Source organism: Bufo gargarizans, chromosome 8, assembly GCF_014858855.1.
Source record: "Bufo gargarizans isolate SCDJY-AF-19 chromosome 8, ASM1485885v1, whole genome shotgun sequence".
Taxonomy (NCBI): Eukaryota; Metazoa; Chordata; class Amphibia; order Anura; family Bufonidae; genus Bufo; species Bufo gargarizans.
The window spans coordinates 73,365,258-73,380,911 of record NC_058087.1 but is presented as its reverse complement, the minus strand read 5'-3'; the positions used below and the strand labels follow the sequence as shown (position 1 = coordinate 73,380,911).

Sequence of the window (15,654 nt, the reverse complement as noted above, 5' to 3'; positions counted from 1 at the left end):
CCTTAAAGGGGTTGTCCGGGATCAAAATATTTTTTACAAAGCAGTTTACTCACTATTAATAGCTGTTTCAAGGTCCCCCCAGATGTTTTTCTGTATTTTTTTTACATCAGCAGTGCTCCAACAGTCCCCCACTGATTGTTGACATCTATGTTTATGTGTGCGGTAACTTCCTGCCGCACTACCTTCTGGGTCCCAGCGCAGAGCAGCATTGCGTGGTTTCTGGTGTCTGTCTGCTCCTCCGTGCATCCGCCCCCCTGATTCATATGCCGCCTCCTGCTGCACATATTCCTCCCCCTTAGTTATGCCCCTAAACTCTGCCTCCTTCACTGATAATAAAGCGCAATGCCTGGTGACGTCACCGGACCAAAGGGGCGTGGCTTAGCGCGGTTTGTTGCCGCCTAGCTACCGCCCATCCATGCGCTGTGAATAATTACTTCGGCTGACGGTGACGTCACCGGGCTCCTTGTGAAACGGAAGAAGAAGCTTTGCTTTGCAGAAAGGGACCCGGTACGTCACTGACTCTTAGAAGAACGCCACTTCCAGCTGAGATTTTGTGAATTGCAAAAGGGGCATTAGAAATGTCTGTTAAAGGTAGGACAGGCATGAATGTAATATTTAGGGGACACATACAACAACATACAACAATGTCCCCAACCCCGGACAACCCCTTTAAGGACCAGGCAATTTTTTGCAAATCTGACCAGTGTCACTTTAAGTGGTGATAACTTTAAAACGCTTTGACTTATCCAGGCCATTCTGAGACTGTTTTTTCATCACATATTGTACTTCATGACACTAGTAAATTGAAGTAAAATAAATACATTTTTATTTATAAAAAAAATACCTAATTTATCAAAATATGGAAAAAAATACCAAATTTCCAAGTTTCAATTTACTTCTATAATACATAGTAATACCTCCAAAAATAGTTATTACTTTACATTCCCCATATGTCTACTTCATGTTTGGATCATTTTGGGAATGATATTTTATTTTTTAGGGATGTTACAAGGTTTAGAAGCAAATCTTTAAATTTTTCAAAAACCCAATTTTTAGGGACCAGTTCAGGTCTGAAGTCACTTTGTGAGGCTTACATAATAGAAACCACCCAAAAATGACCCCATTCTAGAAACTACACCCCTCAAGGTATTAAAAACTGATTTTACAAACGTCGTTAACACTTTAGGTGTTCCACAAGAGTTAATGGAGATAAAATTTCCGAATTTTGATTTTTGGGCAAATTTTCCATTTTAATCAATTTTTTTCAGTAACAAAGCAAGGGTTAATAGCCAAAGAAAATGCTATATTTATTGCCCCGATTCTGTAGTCTGCAGAAACACCCCATAAGTGGTTTGTAAACTACTGTACGGGCACACGGTAGGCGTAGAGGGAAAGGTGCGCCGTGTGGTTTTTGGAAGGCAGATTTTGCTGGACTGGTTTATTTACACCATGTCCCATTTTAAGCCCTCATGATGCACTCCTAGAGTAGAAACTCCATAAAAGTGACCCCATCTAAGAAACTACACCCCTCAAGGTAATCAAAACTGATTTTACAAACTTTGTTAACCCTTTAGGTGTTGCACAAGAGTTATTGGCAAATGGGGATGAAATTAGCGAATTTAAATTTTTGGGCACATTTTCCATTTTAATCCATTTTTTCCAGTAACAAAGCAAGGGTTAACAGCCAAACAAAATGCTATATTTATTGCCCCGATTCTGTAGCTTTCAGAAACACCCATATGTGGCCGTAAACTACTGTTTGGAAGGCAGATTTTGCTGGACTGGTTTATTTACACCATGTCCCATTTGAAGCCCCCCTGATGCACCCCTACAGTAGAAACTCCATAAAAGTGACCCCATTTTGGAAACTACGGGATAAGGTGGCAGTTTTGTTGAGACTATTTTTAGGGTTCATATGATTTTTGGTTTATCTATATTACATTTTTGTGAGGCAAGGTTACCAGAAATAGAAATTCAGACATTTCATCTCTATTTGCCAATAACTCTTGTGGAACACCTAAAGGGTTAATGATGTTTGTAAAATCTGATTTGGATGCCTGGAGGGGTGTAGTTTCTTAGATGTGGTCGCTTTTATGGAGTTTTTACTCTAGGGGTGCAATCAGGGGGGCTTCAAATGGGACATGGTGCAAAAAAAAAAAAAAAACATAAACAGCGTTCCTTTCCTTCTGCGCCCTGCCGTTTGGTCATACAACAGTTTACGACCACATATGGGGTGTTTATGTAAACTGCAGTATGAGGGTAATAAATATTACGTTTTGTTTGGCTGTTAACCCTTGATTTGTTATTGGAAAAAAAACGGATTAAAATGGAAAGTTTGCCCAAAAATTGCTTTTTTGGCACCGTTTTTATTTTAGTTTTTTACACTGTTCATCTGAGGGGTTAGGGGAAGGGTATTTTTATAGAGCAGATTCTTACGTACGCGACAATACCTAATATGTCTACTTTTTTAAATTTATTTATGTTTTATATTATACTATCTTTTTTTTTTTTTTTGCCGATTATCTTAGGATGGGGCTCATTTTTTGTGGGATGAGAGGACAGTTTTATTGGCACTATTTTGGAGGGCATATGACTTTTTGATCGCTTGCTATTACAATTTTTGTGATGTAAGGTGACAAAAAAATATATTTTATCGCTTTTTTTTTTTTTTTTTTACCGTGTTCATCTGAGGAGTTGGGGGGTATTTTTATAGAGCAGATTCTTACGGACGCGGCGATACCTGTTTTTTTATGTTTTACTGAATTTTTTTTATTTATTTTTGTGGTTTCTCAAGTCTGAGAACCAGTTTTATATCCGATTGTCAGTGGCTAAATTGGGATATAAATTTAGTACTCCATGGAAGTGTGGTACTACCTGAAGCAACCAATAATGCAGAGGCCCGGATGATCGAGGCACGTGTCACACTGAGTAGTGGTGTCCTTCCGTATCCCACTCCTGTTACACACTCTCTGCACCTTTTTTGGGTCCGTCCCTTCTTTCCAGTATGGGGGACCACACTTGGAAAGTGTTGGCCAGGGACGATCCGGGCTCCTCCAGTTTCCGAGGTACTCCGGCCTGCTCTTTCCCGGTCAGAAAAGATCAGGTCCTTGAGGACTGCCTCATAGAACTGAAGGAATGTCCCTGTGTTGCCAGGGCTCCGGGACAGCACAAAAGAGTTGTACAAGGCAACCTGTACCAAGTAGACCGCAACTTTTTTGTACCATGCCCGGGTTTTGCGCATGGTGTTATATGATGAGGACTTGATCAGATAGATCAACTCCTTCCATATACCGATTGTAGTCGACGATACAATCGGGCTTGAGGACCGTTGCCGCGGTACCTCGCACAGGGACAGGGGTGATGCCGTTACCATGAATTGTGGACAGTACAAGGACATCCCTCTTGTCCTTATATCTGATTAGAAACAGGTTTCCACTGGTAAGAGCACGGGTCTCACCCCTGGGGATAGGTACCTGGAGGGGGTGGGTAGGGAGGCCGCGTTGCTTTCTCTGTATGGTTCCACAAGCGGACGTGGATCTGGCGGCGAGGGACTTGACCAAGGGGATACTAGTATAAAAGTTATCCACATACACGTGGTAACCCTTATCTAGCAGTGGGTGCCTAAGGTCCCACACAAGTTTCCCGCTAACACCCAGAGTGTGGGGACGTTCTGGGGGTTGAATACGGGAATCTCGCCTATCGTACACACAAAACTTGTAAGTGTACCCTGAGGTACTCTCACAAAGTTTGCACAGATTCACGCCATACCTCGCCCGCTTAGAGGGAACATACTGGCAGAAAAGGAGTCTCCCCTTGAACGCAATGAGGGGGGGGGGGGGGTACATGCTGCATTATCTGAATAATGCAGGCATTTTCCGGATGGCCTCAAACCGGGAGCATGTCATGGCTGTACTGTAAAGTGGGGTCTGGTAGAGGACGTCCCCACTCCAGTAATGCCTGACACTTGGTTTCTTGACTAGGCCCATGTGCAGTACGAGGCCCCAAAACGTCCTCATCTCGGCTGCACTGACCGGGGTCCAGCCACCGGGCCTACCCAAAAAGGAGCCCGGGTGTTGAGCAACAAACTGTTGAGCGTACAGGTTCGTCTGCTCCACCATCAGATTTACAAAGTGGTCACTGAAAAAAAGACAGCATGGCGGTCCCCTTGCTCCGCCTGGCGGCGTCTCATCATCATCATCGCTAAATGATGAGGAGGACGCAGATGACAAAAGGAAAGTGGGGTCATCCTCGTCCTCACTGGGACTCTCTGAGTCGGAGGCAAGCAGGGCGTATGCCTCCTCGGCCGAGAACGTCTGGCGGGCCATAGGGGAGTGTGTGCCTGCGTGTGTATGTGTGTGTAAATCTTTATTTGGTGTGCGAGTGTGTGGGGGCACGGATGTTTGCTAACTCACCCTAAACCTAACAGACCAAAAAAAAAAGACTAACTAAAAAAAATGTCAAAAAATTTGACAAAAAAAAATCAAAATCGCTGATCAACCGTCCGAAGTTGATCATCGGTGGGGTGTGCGATGCCCTAACAGTGGCCGGAAGCTAAGAATGCCGGCCACAGTTAGCGTACGCACACAAAAAAAAAAAAAAAAAAACTACTTGCGCATCCTTAACCTGTTAATAAGTTTAACTAAAGCTGTGCTCTCCCCTGTTCCCCTGTATCAGTACAGCACTTACGAACAAGCTTCCATAGCAGGCAGAGCGGACAGCAGCAGTAACGTCACTCACTGACGTTGAGCGCCTCCTCCCACTTTATGAATGAAGCAGGCGCGCAAGGTCAGTGAGTGATGTTACTGCTGCCGTCCGCTCTGCCTGCTATGGAAGCTTGTCTGTAAGTGCTGTACTGATACAGGGGATACAGGGGAACAGGGGGGAGCGCAGCTTTAGGGCTCTTTCACACCTGCGTTCTTTTCTTCCGGCATAGAGTTCCGTCGTCGTGGCTCTATGCCGGAAGAATCCTAAACCGTTTTATCCTAATGCATTCTGAATGGAGAGAAATCTGTTCAGGATGCATCAGGATGTCTTCAGTTCCGGACTGGAAGGTTTTTTGGCCGGAGAAAATACTGCAGCATGCTGCGCTTTTTGCTCCGGCCAAAAATCCTGAAGACTTGCCGCAAGGCCAGATCCGGAATGAATGCCCATCGAAAGGCATTGATCCGGATCCGGCCTTAAGCTAAACGTCGTTTCGGCGCATTGCCGGATCCGACGTTTAGCTTTTTCTCAATGGTTACCATGGCTGCCGGGACGCTAAAGTCCTGGCAGCTATGGTAAAGTGTAGTGGGGAGCAGCATACTTACCGTCCGTGCGGCTCCCGGGGCGCTCCAGAGTGACGTCAGGGCGCCCCAAGCGCATGGATCACGTGATCGCATGGCACGTCATTCTGGAGCGCCCCGGGAGCCGCACGGACTGTAAGTATACCGCTCCCCACTACTACTATGGCAACCAGGACTTTAATAGCGTCCTGGCTGCTATAGTAACACTGAAGCATTTTGAAGACGGATCCGTCTTCAAATGCTTTCAGTTCACTTGCGTTTTTCCGGATCCGGCGTGTAATTCCGGCAAGTGGAGTACACGCCGGATCCGGACAACGCAAGTGTGAAAGAGGCTAATTAACAGGTTAAGGATTAATGTTTATAAATACTGCAGTGTATTCGGGGACACTGTTATAAGGGGGATCTGTGGATGACATATAGCAGTGCCTATCCACAGATCCCTCACCCCATAACAATGCCATCCACAGATCCCCCACCCCACAACAATGCCATCCACAGATCCCCCACCCTACAGCAGTGCCATCCACAGATCCCCCACCCTACAGCAGTGCCATCCACAGATCCCCCACCCCACAGCAGTGCCATCCACAGATCCCCCATAAACAGTGCCATCCACAGATCCCCCATAAACAGTGCCATCCACAGATCCCCCACATGACAGTGCGTCATCCACAGATCCCCCATAATAGTGTCATGCACAGACCACCATTAATTCAAAACCCACCAAAAGCTCACCTTTTGGTTAAAAATATTTTTTTTCTTATTTTCCTCCTCAAAAACCTAGGTGCGTCTTATAGGCGAAAAATACTGTTCATAATACATAGTAATACCTCCAAAAATAATTTACATTCCACATATGTCTACTTCATGTTTGGATCATTTTGTAAATGCAAATTTTTTTTGGGGGGGGGGGGCGTTACAAGGCTTAGAAGTTTAGAAGCAAATCTTGAAATTTTTCCGAAAATTTCTAAAACCCACTTTTTAAAGGACCAGTTCAGGTGTGAAGTTACTTTGTGAGGCTTACATAATAGAAACCACCCAAAAATGACCTCATTTCACAAACTACACCCCTCAAGGTATTCAAAACTGATTTTACAAACTTTGCTAACCCTTTAGGTGTTCCACAATTTTAATAATTTTTTTCCAGTTAAAAAGCAAGGGTTAACAGCCAAACAAAACTCAATATTTATGGCCCTGATTCTGTAGTTTACAGAAACACCCCTTATGTGGTTGTAACCTATTCTACGGGCACACAGCAGGGCACAGAAGGAAAGAAATGCCATACGTTTTTTTTAAGGCAGATTTTGCTGGACTGTTTTTTTTCACACCATGTCCCTTTTGAAGCCCCCTGATGCACCCCTAGAGTAGAAACTCCAAAAAAGTGACCCCATTTTAGAAACTACGGGATAGGGCGGCAGTTTTGTTGGTACTATAATAGGGTACATATGATTTTTGATTGCTCTATATTACACTTTTTGTGAGGCAAGGTAACAAGAAATAGCTGTTTTGGCACCGTTTCTATTTTTTGTTATTTCCAACATTCATCTGACAGGTTAGATCATGTGGTATTTTTAAAGAGCAGGCTGTCACGGAGCGACAATACCAAATATGACTGTCTTGTGTAGGGGCTCATTTTTGGGGTTCATATGACTTTGATCGCTTGCTATTACACTTTTTGTGATGTAAGGTGACAAAAAATTGCTTTTTTTTTTACGGTATTTACCTGAGGGGTTAGGTCATGTGATATTTATATAGAGCAAGTTATTATGGACGCGGTGATACCTAATATGTATACTTTATTTTTTATTTATGTAAGTTTTGCACAATAATATTTTTTTCACAAAAACAAAATCATGTTTCAGTGTCTCCATATTCTGAGAGCCATAGTTTTCAGTGTTTGGGTAATTATCTTAGGTAGGGTCTTATTTTTTGCGGGATGAGATGACCAATTGATTGGTACAATTTTGGGGTGCATATAACTTTTTAATCGCTTGCTATTACACTTTATGTGATGTAAGATGACAAAATGGCTTTTTTACACCGTTTTTTTTTTCAGGTTTAATCATGTTATATTTTTATAGAGAAGGTTGATACGGATGCGGCGATACCTAATATGTATACATTTTTTTTGTTTTATACACGAATATCATTTTTGAAACAAAAAAAACAACATGTTTTAGTGTCACCATAGTCTGAGAGCCATAGTTTTATTTATTTATTTTTTGGGCGATTCTCTTAAGTAGGATATCATTTTTGTGGGATGAGATGACGGTTTGATTGGTACAATTTTGGGGTGTGTGACTTTTTGATCGCTTGCTATTACACTTTTTCTGATGTAAGGTGACCAAAAATTGCTTTTTTGACACTTTTTTTTTTACGGTGTCAACCTGAGGGGTTAGGTCATGTGGTATTTTTATAGAGCAGGTTTTTACGGACGCGGCGATACCTAATATGTGTACTTTTTTTTACATTTAACATAATAAAAGCATTTTTTGAAACAAAAATAAATTATGTTTTTGTGTCTCCATAGTTTTTTTTATTTTTGGGGGGATTGTCCTATGTAGAGGCTCATTTCTTGCGGGATGAGGTGACAGATTGGTACTATTTTGGGGGGGATATGCCTTTTTGATCGCTTGGTATTGCACTTTTAGTGATGTAAGGTGACAAAAATTGCTTTTTTTTTTTACAGTTTTTTTTTTTATGGTGTCTATCGGACGAGGTGGATGATATATTTATAGAGCCGGTCGTTATGGATGCGGCAATACCTAATATATGTGGCTTTTCTTCTTTTTTTTTTCAATTTTTTTTTTTACTTGAAATTTTATTTTTTTTATTCAAAACACTTTTTTTTTTAACTTTATTTCTGTCCCACTCTGGGACTTCAACTTTTGGGGGTCTGATCCTCTCTGCAATGCATTACAATACATCTGTATTGTAATGCATTGCCTGTTCGTGTACTACAGTGAGTAGTACACAAACAGGTTGCCTAGGAGACCCAGCCTGAGGCTGGATCTCCTCGGCACCCGTAAAAGGCAGGTCCAGATGCCGTGCAGGGCATTGGACAGCCTCTGCATGCCATCTGGCTGCCTTGTCACGCATCGGGTCCCCACCACAGCAGCGCAGGGACTCAATGCGCTGCTTCACCTGCCGCAAACCACTTTGCGGACCGCGGCATAGAAGGGGTTAATCCGCCATCGCTTAACAGCAGGGGCCCGGCTATTAGGGACTGCCGGACCCCTGCAGTGATCAGGCGCACACCGCTCCGTTGCTCACCCGATCATCCCACCATGCATGTATGACGGAATGCATTCTGGCAATGCATCCCCCGCCGTACATGCACGGCGTTCTGCGTTAAGGGGTTAAAAATAGGTACACAGCCATTTACGGGTTAAAAAAAAAAACTTGCCTCATCCACTTGCTCGTGGTGCGGCAGTCTCTTCTCTCTTCATTGAGCACAACCTGCCGAAGGACCTGCGATCTGCGTGGTGACGTAACCACATGGGAACGCGCAGTGACGTCATTGCGCACCTTCAGCAGGTTCTGTTCTGTGAAGAGAGAAGAGACTGCTGCACAGCGAGCAAGTGGATAAGGTGAGGGTTTGTTGTTTTTTTTTTTTTGGGCTGCGGGACACTTTGGGGTCATTATAAAGCTGGGGACCCTAAATAAAAGATTTAAAAAAAGAAACACACTATGGGGACATTATTTAAGATGGGGCCCTACATTGGGGGACATTATTAAAGCTAGGGGACAGCGTTTAGAGCCAGGAGGTGGGGCGGTTTTTGTATGTGAGTGTAATTGTATAGATAGTGTGTGGGGTGGAATTAGGATTGTGTGTTGTGCTCTTGCAGTCATCTTTACAGGACTGCCACTCCTAGGGATAATAGCAGCAGTGCTGAACTTTCTCCATTTATAGACAATTTGTCTTACTGTGGACTGATGAACAGAAAGGCTTTTGGAGATAATTCTTAATCGTAGGTCTTCTGAGAGCTCTTTTGTGCGAGGCATCATTCACATCAGCCAATGCTTCTTGTGAAAAGCAAACCCAGAACTGATGTGTGTTTTTTATAGGGCAGAGCAGCTGTAACCAAGACCTCCAATCTCATCTCATTGATTGGACTCCAGTTGGCTGACACCTCACTCCAATTAGCTCTTGGAGATGTCATTAGTCTAGGGGTTCACATACTTTTTCCGCCTGCACTGTGAATGTTTACATGGTGTGTTTAATAAAAACATGGTAACATTTAATTATTTGTGTGTTCTTAGTTTAAGCAGACTGTGATTGTCTATTGTTGTGACTTGGATGAAGATCAGATCACATTTCATGACCAATTTGTGCAGAAATCCATATCATTCCAAAGGGTTCACATACTTTTTCTTGCAACTGTAACTATGCAACTGGTGACATTGTTGTCGGTGCCCAAAACTCATTGATGTGAGTGGGGAATGTGGGCAAGCTTTGATCCTACAGGCTACTTACTATAGCAGAAATCTCTTAAAAAGTTAAAGGTGGCAACCATAGAATGGTGTTAAAAGACAAAATGCATCACAGCTCCCTGTGTATTTCAGAGTGCCTATGCCCCAGAGTGCCACGTGCCCATGCTGACCCCTGTCCACTGCTGAAAGCACCTATTGTGGGCCCTTATGGACGGCTGAGTGTGTGTCTCTCTTACACTGCCACTCCATTCAATTCTATGGGACTGTCAGAGATAGCCAAGCACTTGTACTCTACTATCTCCAACAGTCCCATAAAAACTGCATGCATGAATGCTGCTCAATTAAAACAGGGGGATACGGGGTCCTTGTTCTCAAGATGGGGCCTCCCCCAGTCAGACACTATTCCCCTATCCCAATGAGCTACTGCAAAACAGCTACGGTGGGGTTGTTGGGTGTCAGATCCCCGCCAATCAGATATTTATGGCCTATCTGCTGCTAATGTCTTGCTGCTAGATACCACAGGACCTCAGAGGTTTTGTAGAGTCCATGTCTCAGAGGGTCATGAGAGAGTTCTACACAATATTAGGCAGGATGGTGTATATTTTAAAGGGAAAATACAGACAGGTTACAACTATGTAACCAGGGAGACAGTAGGAATTACATGCTGCCTGTGATTCTGCTCATACTCCTGACAGCATTACTTTAAATACTATAATGAAATAATTAATTAAATTTATTTCTGGCTTTCAGCAACTAGGTGAATCTCACTATATCTGGACATTGAACACGTTGGGAGCTGTAGAAATCATTATATACAGAGCTCCCCCTAGTGGAGGCTGCATGTAAACAGAAGTTTATCATAGCACTTAATGACTGTGTACAAAAAACAATTCATCATTGGGATCCCACTCCCTACATTGAGGTGGCATGGTCTGCCTTTGTGTTATGCACTCCATACTTTGTGTTATGCACATCCAGTATTTATAGGCATTTTGTGTACTGTTAGCCATCTTTAATACCACAAGGGACTGTTAGATTTGCTAAAAAAAAAAATCATTTCCTTCTGTCATTTTACAGGGTATTATGGGGTCTCGGACACATGAACTTAAACCATATGTAATATTTATAAAACCACCAAGCCGAAACTGTATGAGGCAGACAAGAAGAAACGCCAGCGTTATCACTGATTACTATGTTAACCAGAAGTTTAAGGTACTGTCATTATTATAATTATATACACATTATTGCCATTAGGGCTGCAGTAAACGATTATTTCAGTAATCGAGTATTCTATTGATTATTATTTATGATTAATCGAGTATTCTAATAAGAAAAAATGAATAGACTGTTTTCCTTTATAAAAACTCATCAGACCCCTGCCATCAGTCCCCACTGTGTGATCAGCCCAAGTGCTTCAGTACCCCCCATTGCCATCGGCTCCACTCTCCCCCCTCCGCTCCTCCCGACACCTATGACGCTGTGCACTCTGGGCACCTAGTCTTAGTTGCACCAACTTACCTTTCCAGTAGGGGCATCGCCAACACTCCATCGTTCCGCGCTGCTCTGCGTCTGACGCCACACAACGTGTCAGGTCACGGCGTGCATACGTCAGGAGGTCAGTGCAGAGCGGGACCAGGTGAGTATTGAGGGCCAGCAGGAGACCACGGAGAGGGAGTAATAGCAAGCGCTTCACTCCCGCTCCGTGGCAACGTGATACAAACAAATCTTCAATGCAAAAAAATTGCATCAAGGATTTTTTTTGTGTCGAATAACTCGATTCAATCGAGTAATCATTTCAGCCCGAATGGCCGTTAAAAGTGGTATATGTCCTGTAAATCCCAATACACAGTGCTGTACACAAAGTGACATTACAAGGACAGTGTGGTTTTATCACATGTGAATCTTTAATTATAAAATAACTAACAAAATAATCAGTATAATACAGTTATATTAGTGGGTGCAGGCACACCAGAGTCTTCTCCCTTTGTCTAATCATTTAGATGCTACAGTTGCTATTGGCTGCAGCATCTGCGGTGTTGATCCCTGCAGGTGGGTGTCAGAAGTGGCCCCCCCCCTATACACCACTTCCAGCATATGAAATAAAGAACATGTACATCCTATTGCGTGAAAGGGTTAAAAGGTAGTTAAAAGTAAAAGTCCTTTAGTCCTATACATGCCCATTTACTAAAGTTGTATGCCAGTTCCCAGCATGCAAAATTTTAACTTTAAAAGATTTCCCATAGCTCACAGTTGTCAATGACCGACTTCCCTCTATGACTGTTCATACTTCAGAGCCCAGAATAAGGGGGAATTTAAATGTATAAATTGCAGGTTTTACAGATCTTCTTTCAGAAAACAATGGGGGTAATTTATTAAACAGAAATATGCCTATGTTTGGTGTATTTCTGGCGCAGTTTGTGACTTTTCCCCACTCGCTCCAGATGTTAAAAAAAGTGGGCGTGGCATGAGCAGGGAGGGGCCAACAGACCAGTCTCATTTTACAATTTTCGACGCCTGTTTTAGGCTAGGAAGCTGTCTAAAGCGGTGGTCTTAATAAATGCGCCCCTATGTATCTGCTCAGCTCCTCCTGCTTTACAACATGCTGCTGTTACAGTTTCCCTGTAAGTCTGCACTCTCTGCAAGAGGCACTTTTCTGATTTGGATGTATCTGCAGGAGGAAGACTTTCAGGAGATAGAAGAATCTGCAAGAAGGATGGAAGAGCAATTTAGCCAATTTTTGGACCAAGTGTTGGTGAATGATGATCTGCAGTCTGCTACTGTTCAGCTCCTGTCCACTATCCGTCGTGCTCAAGATGAGCCACAGTGGATCCCTGCAGCTTGGATCTGCTCAGATTCATAATTGTTTTAACGCTGATATTATTTACCTAAAGCCTACAGCGAGCATTCCGTATGAATTAAATGTGAGATTGTCTTATGGGACAATGTAGGAAGAGTGTGGCATCTAATAGCACCCTATAAATTGTACACGTTTACTGGATTAAGTAGGATGACTAAGGCTTCTTTCACACTTGCGGCAGTGTGATCCGGCGGACAGTTCCGTCGTTGGAACAGCCCGACGATTTTGATGTGACTGAAAGCATTTGTGAGACAGATGCGGATCCGTCTCACAAATGCATTGCAAGAACGGATCAGTCTCTCCGCTTGTCATGCGGACAGACGGATGTCTTGTATTTTTTTTTTCTCACATTTTTACTGGTATGCGCAGGCCGGATCCAGGATTTTGAATGCCGGATCCGGCACTAATACATTCCTATGGGGAAAAATGCCGGATCCGGCATTCAGGCAAGTCTTCAGTTTTTTTTCGCCGGAGATAAAACCGTAGCATGCTACAGTTTTATCTTTTGCCTGGTCAATCAAAACGACTGAACTGAAGACATCCTGAACGGATTACTCTCCAGTCAGAATGCATGGGGATATGCCTGATCAGTTCTTTTCCGGTATAGAGCCCCTGTGACGGAACTCTATGCCGGAAAAGAAGAACGCTAGTGGGAAAGTAGCCTAAGAGTCCCTACATATCATTCAGCAGATTTAGAGCTATTATTCAGTAAAGTGTTTTTGGATGTTAGTAGATACAGATTTATCAGTTTCTCTTTCAGCGTTATTGCCATTTTTGTTAAAACAGCTCTATGTATTTTTGCTAATTCTGTGAAAAAAAACACGGTCTTGGTATCACATGTAATAATATCATTCACAGATATGTAAAGTGTATTTTTGTAGCACTTTGGACTTAGTTGTAAGGTGTATGTACTGGATACGTCATTAAAGTCAGATGGGTTGGGTCAGACTGCTGAGACTCAGTGATTCCTGGTCGAGTGACTACACATGCATAATTACTTTCCAAAAGACTGGGTTCCCACACCCCACCCACTCCTAGTGTCCAATGTCCACACGATTATAATTGAAAACCTGGTAATCAAGTGCCCATTATCTGCGGCCGAGGATTTGTCTGAACGCAGCAGCCATAACATGTAAAACCAGCTGAAGACCACTTTCACACAATCGGTATTTGTAAAACAAAACCAGAATTGGAACCTACAGAGGGGGAAAAAAAAAAAATTATACTGCAAATATTTGTGTTTCTTCCGTTTTGGACCCACTCCTGGGTTTGGCTTATAAATACTGACCTTTGGGCATGGCCTCATAGCATGGTGAGAACCACGCTTGTGTTTGAGTAAGGCTTCTTGCACACAACAGTATGGCTTTTTCAGTATTTTGTAGTCTGTTTTTAACGAATCTGTTGTTCAGTTTTATGTTTCTGTTGTGTTTCAGATCCGTAGTTCCGCAAAATATTTCTGTATGGTTTCCGTATGCGATCCGTTGTTTGCAATTTTTAATCATTAATGTAATGTGTTGTAACAGTATACACATGGGCATGGATCAGCAAAAAACGGATGACATACAGATGCGTTCTGTATGAATTCCGTATTTTTTGCGGGACACTGACTTGAATGGAGCCACGGATTGTTATTTGCTGGGCAATAATAGGACAAGTTTTATCTTTCAGCGGAATGTATATACGGAAATGGAATGCATACGGAGTACATTCCTTTTTTTTTTTTGTTTTGCGGAACCATTGAAATGATTGGTTTTGCATATGGACCGCAAACTGAATCAGCAAAAAAGGAAAAGAAAAAAAAAAAAAAGGGCCTAACTCGTTACTTTTTCACTATGCATAGTTAATGGCCACAAAGCCATTAACAACAGTACTTGAGCTGCTTGAATTTCGATGTGGCTTGCAATGCCACAGTCGCACCAAGTACCCTCATAGCCTGTTAGAGATGCTAAACCACCTAAGGGTGCTTGCTTTCAATTTAAATGGATGACAGATATACAGTGCATTTGGAAAGTACTTTTTTCACATTTTGTTATGCCGTGGCCTTGTGCTAAAATAAAAAAAGTTTTCCTCTATTAATCCGCACTCTATAAAAACAAATTTAAAAAAAACAAAAAAAACAGAAGTATTAACACCCTTTAATTGTCACTTTGTCTGAACTCCTGTGTGCAGATGGGAGAAACTTCCAGAAAGTCAACCATCACTGCAGCACTCCACCAATCTGGGCCAGAAAGAAGGACTGTGAGCAACAAGATTCTCTGGTCTGATAAAAACGAGATTTTTGTATTACTTACCAGTAAAATCTCTTTCTCGCTCTTTCCTTGGGGGACACAGAAGACCTTGGGTATAGCTCATCTCCATAGGAGGCGTGACACTAAGTGAAAACTGTTAAGCCCCTCCTCCACAGCTATACCCTCAGCCTGGAGAGAGAGACTGCCAGTTGCGTGTCCAAGCAGTGAGAAAAGGCAAAGTCCAAAAGTGGAACCAACAAGCCAACTACCCAACGGGTAAAACAAACTCTGAAACCGTGCAAGAAAAAACAAGAATGGGTGGGTGCTGTGTCCCCCAAGGAAAGAGCGAGAAAGAGATTTTACTGGTAAGTAATACAAAAATCTCGTTTTCTCGCCCAGTTTCCTTGGGGGACACAGAAGACCTTGGGACGTTCAATAGCAGTCCAAGAGGGGAGGGACCACAGCACCAAGGCGAAGCACCCGAAGGCATCAAGAAAACACCGCCTGCAGACCAGGCGGCCCAAGGCAGCATACGCCGAAGCCCGAGTATGCCCCCAGTAGAACTCGGTAAGGTGTGCAAGGAAGAAGTGACCGCCCTGCACAAATGAATGGCCGAAACCTAACACCCCCGCCCCAGGAGGCACCGACTGCTCTGATGAAATGAACGGTGACACCGAAAGCAGAACCCTGCCATTGGTGCGATAACCACAGCAAAAAGCCACACTGAGAAAGCGGAGGAGGCCACCCTGGAGGCCATCAACCTTTGCACTGACCTCCTGGAAACACAAGAGACCGAACGCCGACCGGAGTCGGAGATCTCCAAGTAAACAACCGCAAGGTCCAACAACCTCCC

General features: G+C 43.2%; 1 protein-coding gene across 1 annotated transcript in view; it reads left to right on the top strand.

Moving 5' to 3' along the window:
* Positions 1–12,761, top strand: part of MPP4 (MAGUK p55 scaffold protein 4) — a 65,755-nt gene extending 52,994 nt beyond the window's left edge. The window contains exons 20-21 of the mRNA XM_044304461.1: positions 10,794–10,928; positions 12,391–12,761. Coding sequence (XP_044160396.1) covers positions 10,794–10,928; positions 12,391–12,576 — 321 coding nt within the window. The 3' untranslated portion in view covers positions 12,577–12,761. The remainder of the gene's footprint in view (positions 1–10,793; positions 10,929–12,390) is intronic.
* The last annotated feature ends 2,893 nt before the right edge of the window (positions 12,762–15,654 follow it).